Source organism: Equus caballus, chromosome 11 (assembly GCF_041296265.1).
Source record: "Equus caballus isolate H_3958 breed thoroughbred chromosome 11, TB-T2T, whole genome shotgun sequence".
Lineage (NCBI taxonomy): Eukaryota > Metazoa > Chordata > Mammalia > Perissodactyla > Equidae > Equus > Equus caballus.
The window spans coordinates 44,331,496-44,356,114 of record NC_091694.1 but is presented as its reverse complement, the minus strand read 5'-3'; the positions used below and the strand labels follow the sequence as shown (position 1 = coordinate 44,356,114).

Sequence of the window (24,619 nt, the reverse complement as noted above, 5' to 3'; positions counted from 1 at the left end):
CTAACATGGCTCATTTTACTTCAAGCCAGCCCCCGAACCCAGACCAGGGGTTGAGGTCCAGTTGGGATACAGTTTGAGATGTGTCTCTCCATTTCCAGGCCTCGGTTTTCTCATCTGTGATATCAAAGGATTTGGACTCCATGCCCTCTGAGACTCCTTCCCACCTGTAACTTCCCACCCCCCACCCCGTCGTGCATGACTCTAGGGTTTAAACTCTTTCCAGCACCCTCCTCCAAACCACACACACCCTGGTGGCTCCAAGTCCCCCTTGTAAAACAAGGAGAGAGAGAAAGGGATGCAAGGAATAGCGAAGGAGGCAGAAACCAAGGGAGGAGACATAAGAGGACAAAGACAGAGCAAGAATCAGAGAGGACAGGCAGCCAAACCGAGGCCCTTCAGATCTGGCAGCTGCCCGGAGGAGCTCCCAAACAGGAGGGATCTTGGCCAGCTCTTTAGCATAGCAGAAGAGCTCTAATGGGCATGAGATGGGGCCAACGCTTCCTTCCTTCCTTCGCCTACTCTGCCCCGCCCCTTGCTGAGCTGCTCAGAAACCCATTCAGAGGGCCCTCCTGGTCCAGGCAGGATCCTCCAGGGGCCACACTGGTGCTCACGCCTCTCCCTCCCTCCTGGAGCCAGGAGCCAGGAACCAGGGTCTGGCCCCCTGTGGGGGTGGGAGGTCAGGGTTGAGGTGGGATGCCATAGGTCCAGAGCCCAGCGTTTCCCCGACAGATAGGAGGAAGCGCGAGCTGCTCCAGTAGAAGAGAGGCGGAGGGCTGTTTCCCAGGACAGTTGAAGACACACCCCTTAGTGACTCACTTTGTCTTTTTCCCCATGCAGAGCCCCCAGACTAGAGCAGCAGGTCCTGGGACCACAATGGAACCAGAAGCAGCCCCGAGTCCCTCAGGGCTGTCCTGGGCTGGGCAGAGCTGGGCTGAGCTGGGCTGGGCACAGGGAGAACGCTGCTGGGCGGTTCTCAGGGGAGAGGGGAATTGAAAAGGAAAAGCATCTTTGAGGAGGGCAGGGGGGAGGGAGGCTCTGTGGCGCACGCGCGCGCGCGCACACACACACACACACACACACACACACACACACACACAGAGCCTCCCTGACTTAGCCTAAGCCTCACTCGGGAGAGGAGCATTCTTCTCTCTGCTCTTGGAGCTGCTTTCTGTTGCTTCCCCGCCCATCTGTGCTGTCAGCAGCACCAGCAAGGTTGGCCTCAAACTTGAACCAGGCTGAGCTTGATTCCAGCTTCCAAGCTTCCAGGTTCCAGGAGCTCCGTGGGGGCAGCAGGCAGGCCCCAGCCTCCAAACTCAGCTGGCCTGGAGGAGCTGACCCTTGCTCCCCTAGGTGATACTTCTGCCCCTGACCTGTAGGCCCCTAGTCTGGGCTGAGGAATGGTGCGCTGAGGTCTTTCTGGAGCCCCTCGTGCCTACTTGGAGCTGGAGCAGCCCGAGGCTCAGGCCAACATGGCCAACCCTGTGCAGCCTCAGTTTCCCTCCACACGGGAGCCAGGCACCACCTCACCCCTGGACCTGCAAGAGATGGAGAAGCTGCTCATCAAGGTGGACGACAAGGATGACAAGTCCCTGAAGCTGTCCAAGTCCCTCTCGGGGGCTCTGGACCTGGAGCAGAATGGCCATGGCCTGCCCTTCAAGGTGATATCCGAGGGGCACCGGGAGGTGACACTCCCCCGGTCACCCTCTAGGGCCAGCTCAAGGCGGGCATCCTCCATTGCCACCACCTCCTATGCCCAGGACCAAGAAGTCCCCAAAGATTATCTCATCCTTGCCATCGCCTCCTGCTTCTGCCCTGTCTGGCCTCTCAACCTCATCCCCCTCATCTTTTCTATCATGGTAAGTGGTTCACTTGGTTCCAGGGGCAGGGACGGGCCCAGGGGTCAGCAGGAACCCCACGCCCTGCCTGCGGTGTAGAGGAGGGAGAGCCGGGTGCCGGGGTCTGAGGAAGACCCCCTGCCTCAGCTGGCTACCACTCCCCCTTGGAGAGGGGGCCGGGGGCCAGGAGAGCTCCTTCATCTTTGCTCCTGGCCAACACAGCTTGACTTTGCACACATCCCTGCTGGGGAGGGGACCCCAGGGAACTGCCTAGAGCTAAATTCTGGTTGCAGAAAGAGAGCCAAATTGAGAGTCTTGCCTTTTGGGTGGGTAGGGTTGTCCCGAGGAGGCATTTCTGAGCGGGAGTGTGTATCAGCAGAAGTTGCAGCCGGCATGGGGTCCCAGGGCTCCGTGTTCTCAGGAGGGGAGACAACCCCTCCTTCCCTGGGGCCACCTGGGCATTCTAACAGCCTCTGCCAGCTCTGGTTTCCAAGGGCCAGCAGTGGCTTCCCTCCCACGCACGGAGGGCCCCTGGGCCTGGCTCCCGGGAGGGGCTCACGGGGAGGGGTGTTCGCAGGCTGCTCCTCTGTGGAGGAGTTCCCACTGGGGCCTTCTGGGACTCGTGGTTGCCCTGATTTCAGCATTTGTCTGCAGGGTAGGAGAGGTTTGGATCAGGGGTGGAAAATGTGAGTGTGGGAGGCCATGGTTGGCCTTGCCAAGGAGGGGCATAGGGGCTAGTCTTTGCTCCTCACACTCTTGTACTGTAGGGTTTTGAGCAAATTGTCTTGGATTGTCCTCAAACCAAGCCATTTGGATAGAGCTATTTACAGAAGATCCACAGAAAATGTTGGTAGAGGTCAGCAAGTGACTTTTGAGGTCCAGGAAGGAGAGAGACTGGGCAGGCAATGACTTTCAGGATGAGGTTGGAGCAGGGGAGAGAAAATTGCCGGCCCCAGGACTGAGGACTGGGCAGAGAGGACCGTCTGCCTCCCTCTGGAGTGACTCCACCGCTGAGTCATCTGTCACCGAACCCCCAGGAGCTGTGGTCACTCCCGCTGCCCCCAGGCTGTGCTCCGAGAGACCCCCTATTTCCTCATACATGTCCGTCCACTCCACTGAGCCCAGTCTGCAGCCAGGGAAGGCTTTCCGACCCCCATCAAATCCAGTACCACCTACTGGGGCGTCGGGGGACACTGGCATCATTTCTGAGTCTGAGGGACTTGGCACGGGTGCAAGAGCCAGGGCTGGGCAGGACGCAGGGCGAGGCCTTTGAGGGACTCCTGTGCTGTCTGCTTCACTTCAGGATACCTGGGGCCAGAGCCAGACCCCAAGGGTGCAGCCAGTGGCTCTGGGCAGGGCCAACCTCTTGGTTACGGGGAGAAGCCCCAGGAGGGGAGACAGGCTTTGGGGAGGGAAACCACACAAGAGCCCAGAAGAAAACAGTCACTAGAATCTGTCTCTTGGGGGTGGGGGGGTGGCAGGGGACAGGCTGCGTAGGGGCTGCCTTTGTCCAAAGAAACCTCGGCCCAAGGCTGTGAGACCACTGAACCCACCCCTAGGGCATTTCTACATCCTTTGCAGGTCCTTGAGTCAGGTCTCACGGTCACTGGGCCCTGGGTAGGGAGTACAGCACTAAACCAGACACCTTGGCCCGTTCCCAGGAGCCTCCAGTCCAGTGGGGAGAAACTCATAAACAGATTCTGAGAACACGTGGCAGGAAGCGCCCATGCTAGTCAAAACCATAACGTATTGTGTGGCCTCAGGCAAGTCACTCAACCCTCCCTTCTCCTCAGTATTCCCATCTGCAAAATGGGTGTCACCATAACCCCTACGTTATAGAGCTGTGTGAGGGCAAAATGAGACGAGCCACACAAAGTGCTGAGGAACGACACCCAGCACATAGTAAGCGCTGTTATACGGCAGGTCCCAGTGATGCAGTGGCAGCTGAGTGTCCCCCTGGTGGGGGAGGGGAAGCCATCACAGGTTTGTTGTTCTTTTTTAGAACTTTAGATATAGTTCACATATACAATTCACCCATCTAAAGTGTCCAATGCAATGGTTTTTAGTATATTCACAAAGTGCAACCATAACCACAGTCAACTTTAGAATATTTTCCTCACCTCCAAAAGAAACCCCGTATCTTTTTTCTATCATCCTCCTCTCTCCTTGTCCCTCCCAGACCTAAACAACCACTAATCTTCTTTCTGTCTCTATGGACTTGCTTCTTCTGGACGTTTCATATACGTGTGATCGTACAACATGTGGTCCTTTGGGACTGGCTTCTTTCCCCGGGCAGCACGATTTCAAGCTTTGCCCCTGCTGCAGCGTGTACGTTGTAGGGTTTGGAGCCAGCGAGGGGCGCAGTCAGATTTCCATCTTGGTGGATCAGTCTGGTGCAGGGTGAGAGCAGGGTCTGAAGGGGCCCCTCTGAGCCTGGCATTTGGGAGAGGGGACCTTTGCAGGAGCACAGGTGAGAGATGAAGAGGTCTGGACCATGGCCATGGCAAGGGACAGAGCAGGTTTCTGGAAACCTTCTAAGAGTTGGTAACACAGACATTCAGTCAGTCGACCATTCACTTGCTATTTTGGATGGAACTAAGTGGTAGAGGCTGACTAGGCTTCCTCGTGAACGAATGTGCCTCTTTTATGAACCAGGCACCCTGCTAGGCATTTGGGGAGTGGATGGATAAGACCCAGTCTGTCTGGCATGGCAGAAGGATGTGGGACTGTGATGTAGGGGAGATGGACAGGGGCCTGTTCTAGGAATCTAAGTTTTATCCTAGTGGCTCTGAGGAGCCCCTGAAAAATTTCAAGCAGAGGCATGATGTGGTCAGTTCACATTTTAAAATGAACACCCAAATGCATTGTGGGATATGAGCTAGAGCAGTTAGGACTGAGAGCAGGAAGACCCCACAGGAGGCTCTTGAGGTAGTCCAGGCAGGGGTGGTGGGGGCCTGGACCAAGGAGCGGCTTAGAAATTAGGGCCCTGGTGAGAGAACTGTCAAGGAGGCAGGAGCGGTTCTTGCTCTAGACTCCTGGTTAGCCAACTCAGAAACAGCGGAGCTCTGGGGACTATGGCATTTAAGGGGTGAGAAGAGGAGAGAAAAGAGTTTTGAAAATAAGATTCCAGGAGGTGGGAGGAAAACTGGAAAAGAAAGAGACACCTAGGGAGGAGCGAGTTTGAAGGAGGGAGCAGTCAAATGCGGCAGAGAGATCAGGTTCAATAAGGATGGGACAGTCCACTGGCTTGGCCATTTACAGACCCCTGGTGACCCTGGTGATGGAGAGACTTAGGCCAAAAGGAGAGAGGTGATTGGGGAGGCCAGTTTCCTGAAGAGTGGAGAGATGCAATCTAGAAGAAGGACTCCTTCCCCGGGAGCCTGGAGGAGAGGCCGTGAGGAAAAAGCAGATAGAAATACTCAAAGGAAAGGGGGTAGTACATGCCGTTTGGGCTCCATGCCACCAGGGGCGTGGAGGGCAGGGTCATTGGCTGAGAAATAAGGGTTTGATGGGAGAGGAGAGGTGATTAGGGGCAGACAGGTCAATGGCTTGAAGGCTGTGCTGAGGCTGGAGACCAGGGTCTGAGTTGTTATCAGTCTGCATGGTGGTGTGGGTTTTTTCTAGCTATAGGTATAGAGTCACAGATGTGACATTGGGTCCACCCAAGGCTGGGGATGGCAGAGTTGCAATGAGGGCAGGGCCAGGTGGCACAGAAGATGCTGGCGAAGGTGGCTGAGATGATGCACCAAAGGATCAGTCTGGACTGGGAGGGAGTGAGGCCGGGAAGATGGCCATAGCCTTGGAGGAGACGGTCACAGGTCTCAGAGAAGTCAAAGGGCAGGTGCAGGGGATGAGAGAGATATTGGGGGTTTGAGATTTCAAAGGAGGAGCCAGGTGGGGTGATGGTGAGGGTGGAGTATAGTTGTGGAAATGAATTTCTAAAGGGAACTGTTAGGAGCCTGGGAGAAGGAACCTGAGAGAGCCCAGTGTTGAGGGATAATATTCCTACCATTCACTACATGCTTGCTAAATATTAGGAGCAGGTCCAAATTCTTTACATATATCATCTCATTTCATCCAGACTCTGAACCTATGAGGCCTAGGTATTGTTATTCTCATTTTACAGATGAGAAAATTGAAGCACAGAGATGTGAAATGACTGCTGGTAACTGGGAGCCCAGGATCAGACGCCTAGGACCAGAGCTCATGTTCCCACCCATTACACTAACCTGCCTCCTGGGAATCGGGGAGCCCAAGTGGGGAGCGTTATTGGGTGTGCCCACAGCTGTCTCCCCTCTTCTGGGAGCCAGTCTAGTTCACAGGACCCTCCATTCCCCAAGGAAGGAAGGGGTCAGTTATTCATCTAGGGCTGAAACACTCGGTCCCATGCAGGGGTGAAGGGTGGACAGAGAGCATGGAAAGAGAGTAAGTCTCCTGTGCTGGTGTCTCCAGGTCCTGGGGACAGACTTCAGAACTCCTTATCTGAGGTCCCCCCGCCGGTTACCAAGTGAAGGGTCAGGCCCTTGACCCCAGGGTGGAAGGAGACCCACAGCCCTGACAGCCTCTCTAGAGCTTCCCGTCTGCAGAGCACGCCCTGATAGAGACTGGCAGAGTCTGGTTAATTGTTCCTATTTAACAAGCAAGGCAACTGAGGCATGCAGAACGGTGCCTTGCCCATGGTCACACAACTGGTGAGAGGCAGGTCAGCTGGATGCTCAGTTCATTGTTCTCTGCATGGCCCCACACTGCACCTGCCTCGAGGGGCAGGGATGCTGTGTCCCTCTCAGGAAAGCCAAACCTTTCAGGCACTTGTGCCGGGAGGGAAGAATTCCACTTCCTTCTCGTTTTCTCTCTCCCTCCACCCCCTGCCACCAACCGTTCCCTCTGCTCCACTAACTCTGTCAGTGGAAGACTAGTGGACCAGTAGCATCCTTCCCACTGTGGCTTTGACAGGGGCCTCCTGTGAGCAGGGCTGGCCGACCAGGACCTCTACCTGAGGAGCTGTGATCACAGGTGTCCAGGCCCACCGTAGCCTTCTGTGAGCCTCCTGGCATGGCCAGGGCAAGGCTGGCTTCATCCACTTTACTTCTGGGTCAGGCTGGGAAGTGGCCATGTTCCTCAATGCCAGCGAGGTCTCCTGTCAATGAGAAGAGCTGGACCCCAGGCGGTAGGCCTTCCGTAGAGGACAGTGATAAAACAAGCTTCAGATAGACCTGGGTGTGCATCCCAGCTCTATCCCTTGTAAGCCACGTGACTGTGTCCAAATCACTCAGCCTCCTTCTTTAGCCTCAGTTTCCTCATCTATAAAATAGGTGTAAGAAAACCATCGACCTCATTGGGCCATTGGGAGGATTAAATGAGCTGATGTGTGAAAGCACCTGGCATAGAGTAAATGCTCAATAAATGGAAGTGGTTGCTGTTATGATTAATGCTAAATGAAACCTGGCAATGTCAGAGGAAAGGGCAAATCTCCCATGGACAGGCAGTTCTGACTTCAATCAATTTTGGTTTAATGGAGTCTCACCCCTCGTTATACTCCCCGGGGGAGGTGGGCAGCCCTGTCTTTGGTTTTGGGGGAAGGCTCTAAGCAGTCCCTTCTCTGCAAGTTGTTCCTGCCCCACCTGGAGTGCCGCAGAGATCTAGAGCAGCTTCAGTGCTCCCTGTCTTAGGATTTTTGGTTACCTAATTATTTAACCGATGTGTTGCAGGCTGACTTTCAATCATTTGTGCATCTATCCATTCACTCAGTAAGAGCGCGGAGCCCCAACTGGGGTTGACGGTCAGCTGGTACACAGACATATGGCTTAAAATACTGACACACTGCTGAATTGGCTGCTAAATGGCTGTTATCTCAAGCCCCTAAGCATCCCCAATCCCTTGTATCCACCACTGCAGCTGCTCTGACTCCTTTCCTGTGACCCCCCACCCGGCCTCCCCAGTCTTCAGCAACTTGGGGGTTAACTTGTAGTCAGGGTATTCCAGAAACAATTGCAGTGTTGCAAAGAGAGGGATGTGAAGGGGCATGGGGAAGCACATCCCTTTGCTTTGACCTTCTGGGAGATGCTTGAGCTCTGTGGAAGGACTGGTCGCTGATCGGCCCTGGCACGTCTTGTCCCTTCTCCTCAGATCTGCTGGGCTTGGCTTGAAACTCGTGGGTGGAGGAAGCTCTTTCCTGAGAAGTTCTGTTGCCACTTTCCTCTGGCTGGTTTCAGCCTCGAGCAGCTCTCTCCAGCATCTTCCCCACCTCTCCCCCTCTTCCTACTCCCTCCCTGCTCTCAGACTTTTATCAATGTCTGTCAATGATCTATTAACCTGAATTCATTTTTTCCCCTCACCATTCCCACAGCCATTGCAATCAGAAGTGATCTATTAATTTACAGTCATTACAACCATTCCTGCAATTATTACTATTATGCTTTCAACTTGAGCCATTTTGTATAAGGGGAAGATGATGCCACTAAGTGGGGATGGGAGAGCAGCTGGTAATTTGCTCATAAAAAGAAGTGAAGGGTCTTTCATCCCTAGAGTCAAAGGATGGTTCTTTCATTTGGTAACTGATGAGGGGACTTCAGAAATGAGTGCCAGCTAGCAGCGAGGAACTTCTATGTCTAAAATTAGGGCTCTACTCTTAGAGACAGGGTACAGATTGTACTCCCTCCATTGTACAGATCAGAAGTTTACACTGCACAGTGTGTATAAAATGTCTGACACAAGAAAGCAGCCACAATCTGGTCTGCTCTGTTCCATCAGGCCATTTCCACTGCATCTCCTTCAACAGTGTCTCTTGGACTCGAAGGAACATGTGTGACCGGGATGCAGGACTGAGGGCTCTGTGGATGAAGAAGAGAGATTGGGCTTCGTGTGACTGGAAAAATTACCTCTCACTCTCACCTCCCCCACCCTGCTTCTCATGCCCAGGCAACCACTCGTGCGCCTCTCTCCATGGTCCTGAATCACTACTGCGTGCACAAGTATTTCTTTGGAAAGTGGGGGACAGGACTCATCTCAAACCCTGAGCCCTTCTGCCTGCATGCCATGCTTACATCTAATGAGTCCCTTGACTCACGGTAGACCCAGAATTTCTAAAGTCACGCTTCCTAGAAATCCCTGAAACCTTTCAGTATGTTGCCCCCTCTTCCTTCAATGTTGCTTTGGTGTTGAATTCCTGAGTTCAGTGACCTGGGCTGGCCATGCAGAAAGCTGTAAGTGGCATGGGTTAGTGGGTGGGGCCAAAGCCCAGAAACCAGTTACCTGTCCTATGGGACCTATTGCCCTTATTTCTTTCATGAATCTTCTATTTTCATGAACCTCCTTTAACTTTGAGCATTCCACTGGCTAAGATCAGTGATTAGAAAACAGTCTCTCTTCTCATTCTTTTTCTCTCTTCTTTTAGTCTTTACTTCCTCAAACATTTACTGAATACCTATGGGGGCCTGTTCCTAGGTTACATAAGAGGGATACCAAGACTGAGGCTGCATGGTCCCTGACTTCAAGGAGCTTATAGTCCAGAGAAGGAGACTGACACAGCCACAAGAAATAATAACACAAGGTGGTAAGGGAGAAAAAGAGAGTAATGCAAGATCCTTGGAGCCCCAAGGAGGAGATGATTAATTGCTTGTGGGAACAAAGGAAAGTTTTACTAGAGGTGACTCTTGGAGGATGAGGAGGAGCTGTTGAAGTGGCAATATGGTAATGAGGAAAGGCATTCCAGCAGAGATATGGTACATGCAAAGACACTGAGACATAAAGATGTATCCCTTTTATGAGGAGTCACGTGACCAGGCTTGCATTTGAAAGACCTCACCTTGGCTGTTAAGAAGAGGTTGGATGGGGGCAAGGCTGGAGCAGAGAGACCAGTGAGGATGAGGCTGATGCAATCTCCAGAAGAAACAAGTTGAGGGAGGTGGCTAGGGCAGTGTAGTTAGGGCTGGAGAGGTAGGGATGGACCTGAGGGACATCAGAAAGGTCAGAAATTCATACCTGATTGTATTTGATGGTAGGGAGAGACAGAGAGGAAGTCCAGGAGGAGAGATGCTAGGATTCCCTCCCGGAAATTGGAGCTGTAGGAAACAGCCCTGTGATGAGGCTTTGCTATTCATGGTGCACCCTGCCAGAGAGAGGAGCCTTGCACACTGCTGCATCCTGGGGACCTAGCACAGTGCCTGGCGTACATATCTGTGGAGTGACATGGTCGGGTGGGCAGTAGAATGGAGAGGAGGAGAGCTTAGAGGCAGGGGGATCCTCAGGAGGCTGTTGTCCCAGCTTAAGAGACAAATGGTGCCTGGAACTATTAGGGCAAGTGCCAGGGACCTAGAGAAGAGAGTTGCAATGGAATTGACAAGGAGAGGATACTGATGAGTTGGGTAGGATGGGAGAGGAGTTGTCACGGAGCAGGAGGACTCCAGGCTGTTGCCAATAATTGGCGCTCTGGCACGTGGAAGGAGGAGCACAAGGCCAGGAGCAGATCTGGGAAGTAGGAAGCTATGGTTTGGGGCAAAGCGAGTTTGATGCCATGCTGTGGCAGAGAGGTGGCACTGGTGGCAGAGAGATGGCGCTGGCCTGGAAGGAGCTTGGAACAGGGAACCACGGGGTAGGGGTGGGGGATCAGTTAGAATTCTGAGAGGTAAAGAGGACAGGAGCCTGGCGAGGGGGACACCCCCATAAAGAGAACAGAGAAGAGAAGGGTCCCTTCTTTGGACTTTAGCTTCTTTAAAGGTGGGCAACACTGCCAACCTCATAGGATGATTCTGACGTTAAATGAGATAATTTGAATACAGTCCTTAGAAAGCTGCCCGACACAAACTAAGGGCTCAGCGAATCATCGTCGTCGTCATCATCATCATCATCAAAGTCCTTCATTACTTTTCCATGCTGAATCAGGAGCCTCAAAGGAAGTAAAATAACCAAATAAGTGGCCTGAGGCCTTAAAGCCCTTCAGTGGACTCCTGCCTGTGCCCGTTCTAGAAGTCCAAGAAGCATCAGGGAGTTCTACAGCGGGAGGAATCTGGAGGTCACGGGCCAGCCCTGGCCAGCAGGTGACACCTGAACCATCACAGGGGTGCCGGGCTTCAGATCCTTGGGACTTATCTCCTGCAGAGCCACCCCAGGCTCCTCTCTGTCCCCTCCCTCACCCAACCTGATTTCACCAAATTAAATAGGGCCAAGAAAAACCGAGCTCACTGAGAAGGAGCGAGTATCAAATAGGGCCCCTGCGAAGCCACATGTAGCTCCCCGCCCGCCCAGGCCCAGGCTTCCCCCTTCAAACCCCAAACACCTCGCCTTTCTGGTGTGATTCGACAGTGGGCTCGGTTGAATGAGGATGTGGTCCCTGATGGGAAACAGGGGGAGGGAGGAACACTGTGATTTTTTTTCTTTTGTGGCAAGAGGGGGCTCAGAGAGGAAAGGAGGCAGGAACATCAGGCCATAGAAAAAGCCACAGGAGCTGCCTGAGGATCTCAGTGAGGCCGCAGCAGCGAGCCTCTGGGGCTGGCTTATCTGCTCCAGGCAGCTCAGCATGGCCTGGACCTGGTCCGTCCTCTCAGGCCCTCGGTCTCCACTGTACTACCCTGCCCCGTCACTGTCCTGAGACAATGCCCTGCATTGCTTGGTTCTGCATCCAGCTGTCCCCAGCCAGGGAGGGGCAGGCTTGGTTAGGGGTCCCCACAAGAGGTCTGGGCCACTGGAGTCCAAGCCACTTCTCCAAGAGGATCCCACTTCCTCTCCCCGAGGGCGGATGCTGGAGTGTGGGCTGCAGTGGGGAGTGGGTGTGTTCCGGAGGCCCAGGCAAGGGACCCCCGTGGGGCTGCTGAGACACCTTCCTGAGGTCTCTGCCATCCTCTCTCTGCAGTCTCGAAGTAGCGTGCAACAGGGGGACCTGGACGGGGCCCGGAGGCTGGGCCGCCTGGCCCGGCTGCTCAGCATCACCTTCATCATCATGGGCATCATCATCATCATCGTGGCTGTGACTGTCAACTTCGCAGGTGAGGTCCAGCTGCACAGAATGGAGGGAGCCAGCTTGCTTGGTGTGAGGACTGTGGAACGGGGTAGCCCACCCCTGTGGGACAGGGGGCGGGGGAGGTAAAGTGAGTGGGGGCCACAGGCCGGCCTCTCGCTCTACAAAAGCAAGCCAGTCCCCGGCAGTCACCAGCTGCGTGGGACTGACTATCACACCTGGAGAGTAGGTCAGTAGGAACGGATGGGGGAAGAGCATGGGCCTAGGAGTCAGAGGCGAGGAGCTTGGCCGGCTCTGTGGCCCTGGGACCTGGGCCAGTGTCCGTCTGGCTGAGCCTCAGGGGTTTTCATGGCTACGGTGTAAGAGGAAACCTCCAGCACACAGGCTTTTGTGAGCCATCACCCAAGACAATGGATGTGACACTGTATAAACTGCACGCTGGCCACACAAGCTTCCCTGCCAAGACAGCCAGGACATGCCGGACGTGGTGTGTGTGGTGGCATGTGGTGGAAGTCAGGAAGTAAGACTTCTGTGAGCATCCAGAGGTGGCCTGGGGAAGTTATCCAAGCAGGGGAGCCATTTTCAAAGGTGCCTCTCAGCCACTCACAAGGCCCGTGCAGCTTCATGAGTTTCTGGGCTTGTTAGGTCAGGGTTGTCTGTCCCCCTGCCTCCACACACTCGCCTTGAGAGAGCCCCCCAGCATCTCTGCTCCTGCAGTGATCAATCTAGGCTTTTCCCCTAGAGACCTGCTCCTCCAAATGTGCCCCACGGACCAGCATCAGGGACAGCTGACACCAGGAACCAGAAACGCAGAATCTCAGGCCCCACCCAGACCCAGAGAAACAGAATCTGCATTTTCATAAGATTCCTGGCCCAATCATTAAAGTTTGGGAGACACTGACCTAAAACATGGGATGTTCAACTTGAGACAGAAAGCTGGGGACTCCGGGGTCACGGGCCACCTCGGCCACCTAGGAGAAGGAAGACTTCAGGTTTCTAACCAGCCTTCCTGGGTTCAAAATCCACGTCCTCCACTTTCTATCTGAACTGAAGCACGTTCCATAACCTGAGTCTGATAGACGTGCAGGCACGTGAGAGGCGGGAACCCACCAGCCCGGGGCATCCGCCTCACTCAGAACCTCCTGATGGTCCTGCTCTTCATCCTTTGAGCTGTGATTTTTTCGATGGCAAGTGACAACCGAATTCAAATTGGCAGAGGGAATTGTTTAGCTTTCACTAAAAAATGCAAGCATAGATGGTTCTGTGTTCAGGGGTCACATGCCCCGCTCTGAATCAATCAGCCAGGCTGTGGTCCTCACACTGGCAGGAGTTGAGTCCCACCAAGAGCCCAAACCAAATGATCCCCGTCACCTTTCCCCACAAGGAAACAGAAACCCAGGTCCACGAGGACTTGAAGACTCGTGTTCTGAGCTCGCTTCTGCCATAACTGTTCTTTCCTTTACAGTTCAGCAGAAGTAGAAGGAACCAGGGCGCTGTGCTCACGGAGGCAGGCCCAGGCCAGCTGGAATGCTCCAAACCCACACACCCCACGCCCCACGGGAGGACAGGGCCGTGACCGCCAAGCACCCACCTATCCCCAAGCTCCAAAAGCACAAACTCGGAGGAAAACCCCCAAGTCACCCTACTGTCAGCCCACATCAGATAGGAAAAGTGAGAGGAAGAAAGGAAGGAAGGAAATTAAATTAACTGTGAAACCGATGAATAATGTGGCGTAATCTCATGGGCTCGTCCCCACAGTTTGACCCCAGTGTTCTGGCTTGTTCCTCATTCCCGTGATTTCCTGGGATCTACCAAGCAGCATCTACTGCCAGAATGAGAAGAAACTAGCCCCACAAAGGAGACGAAGCATGGTGGGGAGAGAAGCAGCACCCTCCCTGTGTATCCGATGCCCGGGAGCAAAGACATGGGACATTATCTTTTGTATTTTTCTTGCGGGGATAAAAAAGACCGTTTGCACGCCCTGTGCCACATACCTGCCGCGTTCCCAGCCAGTGTCCAGAGCTCAGACGCTGAGCTGCCCCTCAGCACACACCCTGGACCCCCTCAGGCACATGGGATGTGCAGCTACCCCGGAAAGAGGTGACAGTGACATTCATCGCAGGGCAGAGGCACAGAGAGGGATGTTGGTGAAGACAAGAACAGGGTCAGCACGACCCTTGGATGCTTCCCAAACTTTTCAGCCTCGGAAATATCTCTGCTGAGAACTCTGGTCCTGGAGCGTCTCCCAGGATGACCTAGGCCTCCTCTTGCTCCTTACCTGTGTGTAGCCTGGGCCACCAACCAACCGCCCTGGCCTCACCCCGCCCCCTGCTCTGCCAGTGAGGAGGAGCCTGGGCGTGAGCTCTTGCTCTGCCATGGCCTCCCCCATGGTCTGGGGTACAAACTTGGGGCCCTATGCAGAATGGCTCAGGTCCCCATGCAGAGCGGCTGAGGGTCTCCATGCAGAGGCTCAGGCAGGGCCTGGGCTCCAGCTCCCAGCCCAGCTGCATTTGAAGCTTCGTGCCTCACCCTGTGCCTCTGGCCCTCCACACACAGCTGAGGCTTTCCGTGGAGGAGGCTTTGGGACAACCCCGGCGGGGACTTCCCACGGGCTCCCAGGCTCTTAGCAGTGTTTGTACTGCCCGCAGGGGAGTGGGCTGGAGAGTTTTTCTGGAAGTTTATTGTTTATTGGGTCCAGAGAGTTCCAAGACAGAGGGAAGAGCTTGGCCGAAGGGTCCTGTCTACAGGAGAGTGGGGAGCCCGGGGTTTGGGGATACACTCACATGCCCGGCGGCAGGGGCTGGACATATGGCCTCTGTCTCAGGACCTAATGGGATGCCTGAAAGGAGCTGAGCAAGAACCCTCGGGCTTCTGCCTGGTTTTCGGCCCCAAGATTCTCCCCGGACTTCTCCCTGGTGCAGGCTGTGCCCACGGGGCCCTCTCCTGCTCCGGCCTCCCCTGCTGGCTTCAGCTCCCAGACCCTCGGGGAGGGATGCTCCAGGTTTCCCGCCCTGGCAGGCCCCGCCCAGCAGCCGGGTTTACTGTGCATCGTGGGAGGGCAGGTTCTCAGCCACAGCCAGAGTGGCCTCAGGTTGGCAAGGAATGTTTCCCCTCACCCGTTCCGGACCCTTGTGCCTCCTCTCAGGTCCCCCGCCCATCTCCCCCCACTTCTCAGAGGCTCCTGGGAGGGAGCCTGTTAGCACAGAGGCTCTGTCTGCCAGGAGGGGCTCTGAGTCCCGAGTGCAGCTCTAAGCCTTCTAGGAGGGGCTGCGTGACAGGGGAGGTCTGCAGGGCCCAGGGCCACTGGGTAGATCCCTCTTGGGCTGGTGGTCCTGTGTCAGTCCCCTACCTGGGGAATAAACTCCAACCGCTCCCAACCCTAAAGGAGGGGCTGGCTGGGTTTGCTTTATGGGGCCTTTGAGGCCTAAATCGACATGCCTCTCTTTGTCGGGGGAGGGAGGGAGTGAGCCCAAAATATTTGTGTCACTTCTGAGGTCAGGTCAGGCCAGGGGAGATGTGAGGTCTATGGAGCTGGTGGTTGTTCCCGGGCTCTGGAAGGAGGGATCATGAATTGGCAGTTTCCCGGCAGGCCCCAGGGTTTCCCAGCTTCAGCACCCCCGGGAGAAGAGAGAAACGAGCAGACGGGTTAAGCCTGGTCTCCTGGGAAATGACGGCAGAGGTAGGACTGTGGCCTCTGAGAGCACAGGGCCTCTCACACACCCAGACCTGCCCCGCTCCCCCCAGGATCACACCCACACACACTTGTTCATACCCAAAACCCAGAAGAGTTGAGAAAGACAGAAGCCACCAGCAGAGCCGAAGAAACAGGCACAGCTGGGACATCCTTCCATTCAGGCAAGAACGACTTGAGAGTTTAGTACCAAGGATGGAGCTCAGAGGCCTCGAGGTGTGTGGAAGGAGTAGAGGCCCCAAGAGCCCGGCCCCTCTGGTAGAGAGGAGCACAAGCCCAAGGACCAGAAACCCTTCAAAGATAAGCCTGGGAGGGAGGGCCCCGCCGCCCTGCCCACAGCAGCCTGGCTGCCCCAGGCCTCCTTGAAGCTGGAAGGAACAGTGGCCCTGCTGTCCCAACTCCATCTCAGTCCAGCCACTGGCTGCATGAGCACCACGGCCCGGCTTGGGGCGCTGACCCAGCCTCTCCAGCGTCCCACAGGGAGCAGCAAGCGCTGCCCCTCACCACCCTGGCACCACCCTCACCAGTTCACTGCTCTGTAGTTCTTGGCATGGAAAGAAATAAAGCTGACCGTATGTGCACACTGTGGGCCTGTGTTTATGCTGCTGGGGTCAAGGGGTTCCAACAACTGGGGGGTGTCCACTCAGCCTGTCAGTCCCAGGGTCAGGCTGGGAGCTGGGCACTGGGAAGCCTGGAAACACTGGGGCCCCATGGCCACCTCAAGGCTTTCCCCTGGGCAAGTCATTTGTTCTCTCTGTGCCTCAGTTTCTCCAGTGAGTAATGCCAGTCCCACCTCCCCTCAGTTGTTCTTTGGCATATGAACAAAGAATTTAAGAGCGGAGAGAAGAGGGCAGGAAACTGGCACTTGCTGACAGCCTGGAGCATGCTGGGCGTTTTACACACATTGGCAAATGCACACGGCACTCCTGGGGGTTACTAGTGTTGTCCCTGGGTTCAGATTGGTAAACTGAGGCCCAGAGAGGTTCAGGGACTTGCCCCAGGTCACACCATGCCTGGCACACAGAAGGTACTGAATGAATGTTGGTGAACTGACCCCCTCCCTAGGTCTGACCCCAGACTTGGCTTCTTGCTGCCAAGCTCTGCTGCCCAGAGAGGAAAGCCCTATGGGGCTGAAGCCCTGTGGAAGGCAGGGGAGAGTTTGTTGTGTTGGGGAGGGGGAGGTGAGGGGCGGGCTCCATTTCCCAGGCTGCAGGATGAAGCAGGTCGCTTGCTGTGGAAGGTGGCGGGGCCTCAGCAGGGCAGGCCAAGGGGGAGGTGCTGCGGGCAGAGCCACATCCTCCCCCACCTCTTTCATAAAGGCACTAATCCCAACCGTGAGACCTGTGCCCTCATGACCTAACCACCTCCCAAACGCCTCACCTCCTGATACCGTCTCCTTGAGGGTTAAGATTTCAACATACAAATCTGGGGGACACAACATTCAGACCACAGCAGCATGTAAGGGCTTCAGTGGGCGCTCACCAGGGGAGCTGGAAGGGAGCAGCAAGCTTTGCCTGGGAGGGGGAGGGGAGGCGTCCCTGAGGGACCTGAGGCAGGGCCCCCTCCCTCTCTCCTTCCACAACCTTGTACTAAGCACCTACTATGTAAAGGCTCTGAACTGGACCCTGAGGCCACAAAGATGAAAAAGGACAGGCTTCCTGGACCATGGGAACTTCAACCTGGAGGAAAAGCTCTGGAAGGAAGGGGGGAGTTGGTTGTTGGGGGCGGGGTGAGCAATGCGCCCTGGGAAGATGGGGTAGCAGGGAGGGCACCTGGTGGTCCAGAGGGCTGCCCCACGAGGTCGGGGAGCCCAAAGCAGGAGGGCGGCCTCCACCGGAAGCCTCTCGTGATCTTTCCAAAGGCATTTAAAGCACCACTCGGGGGACCAAATTAAGATGAAATGCTGTCAGTGTAACGCTATCAATTTAATAACACTCAGACGAATGGACACCTTGTCCACGTGGGCACTGTGAGTGCCAACCACTTTACCGCTCGGCTTGGTGGCCTGAAAATTTCTTTGGCGTCATTTCTCGGACGCAACTCAATGTTAGAAACTTTAAAACGGGGGAGGGGAGGACACGTGTCAGAATCAGCAAGTGAAAAGTCGGAGTTTCCACAGTGCAAGAGGCCTCAAATGACAGACGTCTGTGCCCTGGGACAAGGGGCCTGGCCTCTCTGAACCTCGACTCCTCATCTATAAACAGGGTGACAATCTGATCTGCACACCCACAGGCCTGTTGGAAGCCCGATGGCATTCCTGGTGAACCATGAGGGCTGCACACATGTTGGGGCACAGCCTGGCAGCAGCCTGGAGAACATCCCAGAATCTGGGTGGTTCTGGGCACCCGAGCCTGACGCTTGAGTGCCTGTTATCCTCTATCCCGAGACCTACCTGCCTCCTCCCACTCCCTGACACACGGCAGGAGACAACCCCGTGTGCCCAGGAAAGCTCTCTGGCTCAGGCCCCAAGCCTCTCACTCGTCGGCCGTGTCACCTTGCGCAGGCCCCGGCCTCTCTGGGCCTCAGTCTCCGCAGGTAAAGGAGTGAGCTGAGCTGGTCTAGAGCGGGCTTCTCAGTCCTGACTGCACATTGGAACAACCTGGAAGCTTTGGGAAATGCTGAGGCGTGGCTGCCACTCCTAGAGACTCTGGTTACCTGGGGTGTGGCTGGAGCATACGGATTTTTAAAAGCTTTCCAGGTGATGCCAATGGTCTTTCGAGGTTGGGAGCCACTGGGCTAGCCTCGAGAGCCCTGCTCCTCACAGTGTGGCCTCTGGATCATTAGCCTGGACATCACGTGGACTGGCAGAGATACAGAAACTCAGGCCACATCCTGACCTAATGACTCGGAATATCTGTCCTTTACCAGGATCTGCAGGTGGTTCCCATGCACTTTAACATTGGAGCAGCTCTGGGCAAGATGCCTGAAGCCGGAGTGGGCCAGTGGCCACAGCCTCACCTTGGGCGTACCTTCTCCAGTGGGCCTTTGATCTCCTTCTAAAAATAATCATCGTTGTCCTTTCTTACCTACTTACAAGGGTTTGTTGTAACAAACTGAGAAAATCTAGGCAATACTGAGAAGCAAAGAGAAGGACAAAGAGAGAAACCCCACATTAGTTTGGGGGTGTCATAGCAGAAGAGGCCTGCACCCCACTTCCCAGAGTGTTCGCCAGTGAGGCTGCAGCCCTGTGTGGAGAAGGCAGCCCGCGTGTCGGTGGGGGGAGGTCGTGCACGTGGTGGGAGGCAGCCAGAGAGTCAGGGTGGGTGTGCCCCAAAAGCACAATTTCCAAGGAGGCACAGAGCTTCCCCCTTCCCCCAGCCTCTGCCCCCCTACCCTGGACCTGCTGGAACCCGCTTGGGGATGCAGGAAAGTCAAGCAGATGTCTTAAATTTGCTTGGATGGAAACTTCCACTCACCACCAAGATTAACACCCTCGTTCTCCTGGGCCTCCACCCCCCAGACCCTGGAGGAAAGCAAGGGAAGGGGCCTTGAGAAGCCTGATGTCTCTTGCACTCTTGTCCTGTGGTAGGAATTCCTGCTCCCAAGGTCGGCTCAGGTACACATAGTTCCTTTGTGCTAATGGCCAAACAGACCCCTCCAGGCAGAGGAGGTATGGAAGCTGTAAAAGCTTCCTCTTCCTGGGTGTGTTTGCAGCCCCGCTCCCAGCCTGGTGCCCTGAGGACAGCCGATCCCTTTTGGGAGGGCTGCGGAGACTCCCTCCCTGGAGCCTGAGGCAGAGCCGGTCAGCGGGCAGCTGGTACCTGCCAGGGCTTCTGCCTCCTGCATTATCGATCTGCTGCCTGGCTGTGGAAGTGAATAATTCATCAGGGGAAGGAAGCAGCACTGATCAGGGCTCCTCCCCACCTCGGTTGGACAGACCGATGAGCTCAGGGCTTACTCCTCTTTGCTTAATGGGCTTCTGGGGAGGCCCTGCTGAATCTCAAGTTTCTCCTCATGCCCACAGGCAGGCCCACGAAAGGCCTGGTAGGTTTGGGGTTGCAATGAACCCGGCCTCACCAGGCTGGAGCTGCCCGCAGCCCCAGGAACCAGGTACCCCATCCTTGCTCCACTTCTGCTCATCCAGGGCTCTAGAACCGCATGGCATGAGTTCACATGCTGAGCACTTCAACCTGTCCACTTGGGTGGATGGTGTTATGCGTGAGAAGGACCAAACAGCACCCTGACCTGCGGCATCTGCTCAGTAAACACAAGCCGTTATAGTTGCTGATGTCATTTATAATAAAGTGCACCCTCTGCCATTGTTGCCAAGGTCCTGGTGAAGGGCTGAGGGATCAGCTGGGAAGGGGGTAGGTGCTGGATGACCAACAAGTCTGCTTGTGGTGGGCCAGGTTACAGGGCCCGGGAGCCCCCGCCTGTGGCCAGGACTCCATCCTTGGAGAAGTTTGTTTTGTCCGCTGCTCCTGTCATAAGCAGAGCCTGCCCCGACTACACCATCGCTGCAGAAGTAGGGCCTTACGTCTCACTGGACCACCTACTCTTCAAGTTGCCATATCGGAAGGGGCTGTCTACTTCTTATTGCTCATTCATCTTCCTTACTAAAGAGCTAGATGAGTGACATGAAAACCAGCATTACTATGATTATTACTACTTTTTTATTATTTGCAGTTAGTTTTCAGTAGCAATTGCTGAAGAGTACAAAGTTGCTTTTTTCTTGCTTTGAAAGAATATTTGCAATATACTGTCAGACTTGATGCTTTTTTCCTTCTTTATCGCCGAAGGTGAAGTAATCATAAACAGAACTTTCTGAGAAATCCTCTAAACCAGGCATTGGCAAACTTGTTCTGTAAGAGGCCAGAGAGTAAATATTTCAGGCTTTGCAGGCCGTACAGTCTCTGTTGCAACTTCTTAACTCTGCCCCTGCAGCACAAAGCAGCCATAGACAAGATACACACGACCATGGCTGAGTTCCAATAAAACTGTATTTACGAAAACACGTGGCCTGTGGGCCATAGTTTGCTGACCCCTGCTCTAAACCCACTCAACATAGTGGTTTCTGTGGCAGGAACTAGCTGGCTTTTCTCTATATGCACTTTCCTTTTAATCTTGGGCACCGAGCTACGTTTCCCAGCTTCCTTTGCTGGTAGATGTGGCCATGTGACTGGATTTGGGGCAATTGAATGTGGGTAGAAAGTGATGTGTTTCACTTTAGGGCCTGGCCCTTAAAAACCTCTCCAAGAATCCTCCAGTCTCTCCCACCTGCCAGCTGGTTTTCAACTCCCAGGGCAGTCTCGGAAGCCACTTGTTGGGGACCGCAGAGATGCTGTTAACCTGGGTCCCTGGGTGACTACGTGGAACATCTTCCTAATCCCAAGCTGCTGATTGGATTTATGTGTGTTACGTCACTGAAGATTTCAGGATTTATCTGTAATGAATTTAATTTCCTTCCTTCCTTCTACCCATTTTACAAATGAGAAAATTAGATGAGCTAATTTAACATGTGAAATATCAAGATATTGTCTAAACAGTTTAAGAAGTGAAGTATCAAGTCACAGTTCATTCAGAAACAAACATTCGTTGGCCTACTATGTGCCACACACTGTGCTAAGTGTTGGGTATACTGTGGTGAACGGAACCAACTGGGTCTCTGCCCTCGAGGATTTTATAGCCTAGTGTCTAGAGAGGTGAAACAAATGAATACCCAATTAAAGTCTGTGATAGGAGGTAGGAAGTGTCTACGAAAGTTTGTGATGGAGGGACCTAATACACATAATGGAGTCAGGGAAACCCTCCCTGATGAAATGACATTTATACCAAGTCCTGAAGGAGTTGTCCAGGTGTGGAAGGGGTGAAGGGGTCAAGGCAGAGCCAGGCCAATGGCTGGCATGGGCCAAAGCCCAGGTGGGAAAGTGCTGGGCTCATCATACAGCAATGCCAGGAAGGCCAGCTAGTGCACCTGGCTCCTGCCCAGTCGATGATCATTCTCTTGGATGGAGGTACAGGTAGATTAATGACAGGGGTGGGTTTGATGGATTGCTCATCCTATGATAATACCTCGGATAAACACCATTTAAAGAAGAAGGAAGGAGAAGTCAGATCATTAGTATCTAAATTGGAAACAAACATGGACTCTAATTCAGTTCACTCCCAAAGCTCTTACTGCAAACTCCCATGTGCCAGGCAGCGGGGGGATGTAGGAAATGCAGCCCCCAAGTCAAGCAGCTCCTTGGTCCTCCAGGGAGGTGTGGATGTCTCTGGGAGACACAGTGACCACCCAACAGGGAGACAACGAGCCAGGCAGGGTTGACATGCCTTGGCCCTGGGGTTTGGAAAGGGGGCCCTAGAGAAAAGGGCTCTGTCATCACGTAGATGGGGAAAACACTGAGTTAAATGAAGCTAAATACAGTTGCTAGCCTGTGAGGCTCCTAGAGCCTTTAATACACCAACGTGCAACATGAATCTCCAAGAGAGGATGGAGATGCAGCGTTTCTTAGACTTAATGTACTGCCAAGCCCTTTCTTTGAGGAGTTTTTTCTTGCAAACCTACTTTACATTTGCTGAGCCAAGCATTTCCCTATGTCATTAAAGACTCTTTGTGAACATCCTTTTTAATGGCTGTGTAATATGGATAAGCCATCATTTATTTACTTATCTTTTCTCTGATTGCTGGGCACTTAGGTGTCCAGTTTTTCTCTCTCCAATTTTTTTCCTGCCTATAATTTTAAAATAGGGCTTAAACAGTAGGGAAGCAAATTACAAAGGTGCTCTAGGAGCAGCTCTTGCTTTTAAGACCTCACTGGGTTCCACCGCTCTCTGCAGCCCAGGAGAAGAGCCCCGCCTCCACACAGGGGCACCTGACTAGTCCTCATGGCAACTGCACGGTTGAAGAAGAGGAAAGATGCTGGTGGTGGGCCGAACAAGGAAGCCCACAGGGCCAGGGAGCCTGGAGCGCTGAGACTGACCGGACCTGAATGTTGGGGGACCTCCTGGGAAGGATGGATGGGTGTCTAAGCTGCCTGTAGGCTCGTCTCAGCTTCCAGTAGCACCAGGTGACCAGTACTTAGCCAGAAGCCTCCTTCTCCCCATGCATTTGCCTGTCAGGGCGAAGTGGGAGGCAGAGGTCAGGAGCTGGGCAGGTGGGTGGCTGGGGGCAGATGGGGCCTCATCTCTGCCTCCATTGGCTCCCATGTCTCCAAAATTTCTCCACTTGTTTTTCACCAGATGGAGAAGAATTTTCTTCTCCACTTTCTTCATTTGGTCTGAAGTCTAGGTTTCCCAAGGAAGTTTTAACAAGGATCCCCTTGTGCACAGTTGCCTGTCAGAGGAAGAGGTTTCTGGGTGAGAGGAGAGCTGGTCTTTTGGGCCTCTCCCAGGAATGCAGCGAGCAGGAGGACAATGGTGTAAGGCCCAGTGTCCCAGAGGCCTCCGTCAGATGCTGCAATGCTCGCCCTGACTCTCAGACAGGCCCCACAAATGTGGTAAGCAAGCCTCCTCGGCAAGAACTTTCTGTGCTCCCTGGCCCATGTGATATTCATTCTTTAAACTTTTTTTTTTTAAACATAAAAGCAATACGAGTTATGTACACCAAACTGATATCAGCAGTCACCATGGTGTGGGTGGGGGGGTGGCACTGGGGAGGTCATCAAGGCGGCCTTTCTGTTTTTATTCCATATACCTCATGTCATCACAATCTTACAACGACCATGTATTTCTGCATTACTTTTACAATTTAGAATTTGATGTTTTAAAATAGGGATGTATGAGGGATGGAAAATGTTCCCCATTATCCATCAGCCGAGTGAATCAATGTGAATATCTGAGCATTTTTCTTCCAGGCTTTTAACAAGGAGTTTGTCTTTGATCTACAGCAACAGTTGCTTTGTAATATAAGGACTCAACCAAGTGCTCTTTGCGTGGTAGCTGGACTCGGCAGAGCTGCGAAGCCAAGGCCCCTACCGTTTCTCTCAAACCTGCCTCCTCACACATGCTAGCCTCCCCTGACCGGAAGGACACACAAAAACGGGCACAAGGCAGGTGGGAGGGGGCGGGCGCTGTCAGAGGGGATGGAAGCCCGTGGAATCTCCCTCCTTCCTCTGACTGACCGGGCGGGTCTCCAGGAAAGCTTCTTCCCTCAGCATCACTTCCAGGGGCCCCCCCGAGGGCTCACTTCTGCTGACCTTTGCTTTGGATTCCATTCTTGCTCTTGGCCCTCGCCCTAGAACTGGATGCTCTGGTCGTCGGGCTCTGTCTCCAGACTCTCGCCCGGTCCCCCAGTTCCCTTTGCTGCAAGCCTGCCTGCCTCTGACCCCGGCTGGAGGCTGGAGGCGGATGCCTCTGCTACCTCCTCCTTCCCCTACTGCAGCCAGAGCCCCTTTGCTATGTGCTACCCTTTCTGAGGGCCTGTGGCCGTAGCAAGATGTCTGTTTAAGGGTCAACTTGGATGCTGGAAAGTGCATGTAATGGGATTGAACTTGGATATAAGAATGGTCCTGTGTGACCTCTTTTCGCCCCTCAAACCACACCCCATAGCCCTCCCTAAACCCATCTGTCTGTTGAGGGCTTTGGGAAGCTGAGGGAGGTCCCAGGGCACAGAGGTCCCAGGCCAGGCTCCTTCTGGCTGGTTGGCCAGGAAAGACAGTCTTAGGACATTCTCCAGAGACGGGGACACACACGGAGCTCCAGGCAGGGCCGGACATCCCTCCCAGGGTAACGAGAGCGATGAACTCATGTTTGATCATGGCCTGTGGGAGCTGCTCTCGAGCTGGTTAAACAGGCAGGAGGTAAACACGCAGCGAGGAGACCCAGGAAGGCGGCTCCCTGCGCAGCAGGTCTAATTATAAGCTCAACATAATGATGACAGGACCGAAAGTGGGAAACAGAGGGAAAAACTCTCACCAGCCCCTGGTCTCTACATTTCTACTGCCAGGTGTGTTCGCTCTCCCTCTTGGTGACTTCCCTCGGAGTATACAGTGGTTTTTTTTCCCCTTTAATTTCTTTCTGATTCCAAAATTAATAGAACTTTATTTTGGCAAACTTGGAAAACACCAAAAGTGTAATGAACAAAACAAAAATACCCCCAAATTGCATACTCCAGCCACTCTCTTCAACATCGTGGCCTTATTTTCAGTAGCGCACCTGCCGCTGTCTGAACTCATCTTGTCGATTTGTTTGCTTGTTTTCTGT

The 24,619-nt window shown here is 54.1% G+C and overlaps 1 protein-coding gene across 2 annotated transcripts; it reads left to right on the top strand.

The window, feature by feature from the left end:
* Positions 1–554: 554 nt before the first annotated feature.
* Positions 555–16,059, top strand: TRARG1 (trafficking regulator of GLUT4 (SLC2A4) 1). 2 transcript variants are annotated; one of them, XM_005597641.4, is made up of 3 exons: positions 555–1,856; positions 11,683–11,815; positions 13,253–16,059. In XM_005597641.4, exons 1-3 carry the CDS (start codon positions 1,470–1,472, stop codon positions 13,264–13,266), a joined length of 534 nt encoding a protein of 177 aa, XP_005597698.2. In that variant the 5' UTR covers positions 555–1,469; the 3' UTR covers positions 13,267–16,059. The 2 variants fall into 2 exon arrangements, with proteins under 2 accessions (XP_005597698.2, XP_070083914.1); XM_070227813.1 differs by lacking the exons at positions 11,683–11,815; positions 13,253–16,059 and adding an exon at positions 8,586–8,797 and having other exon boundaries at positions 1,333–1,856.
* Positions 16,060–24,619: the final 8,560 nt, after the last annotated feature.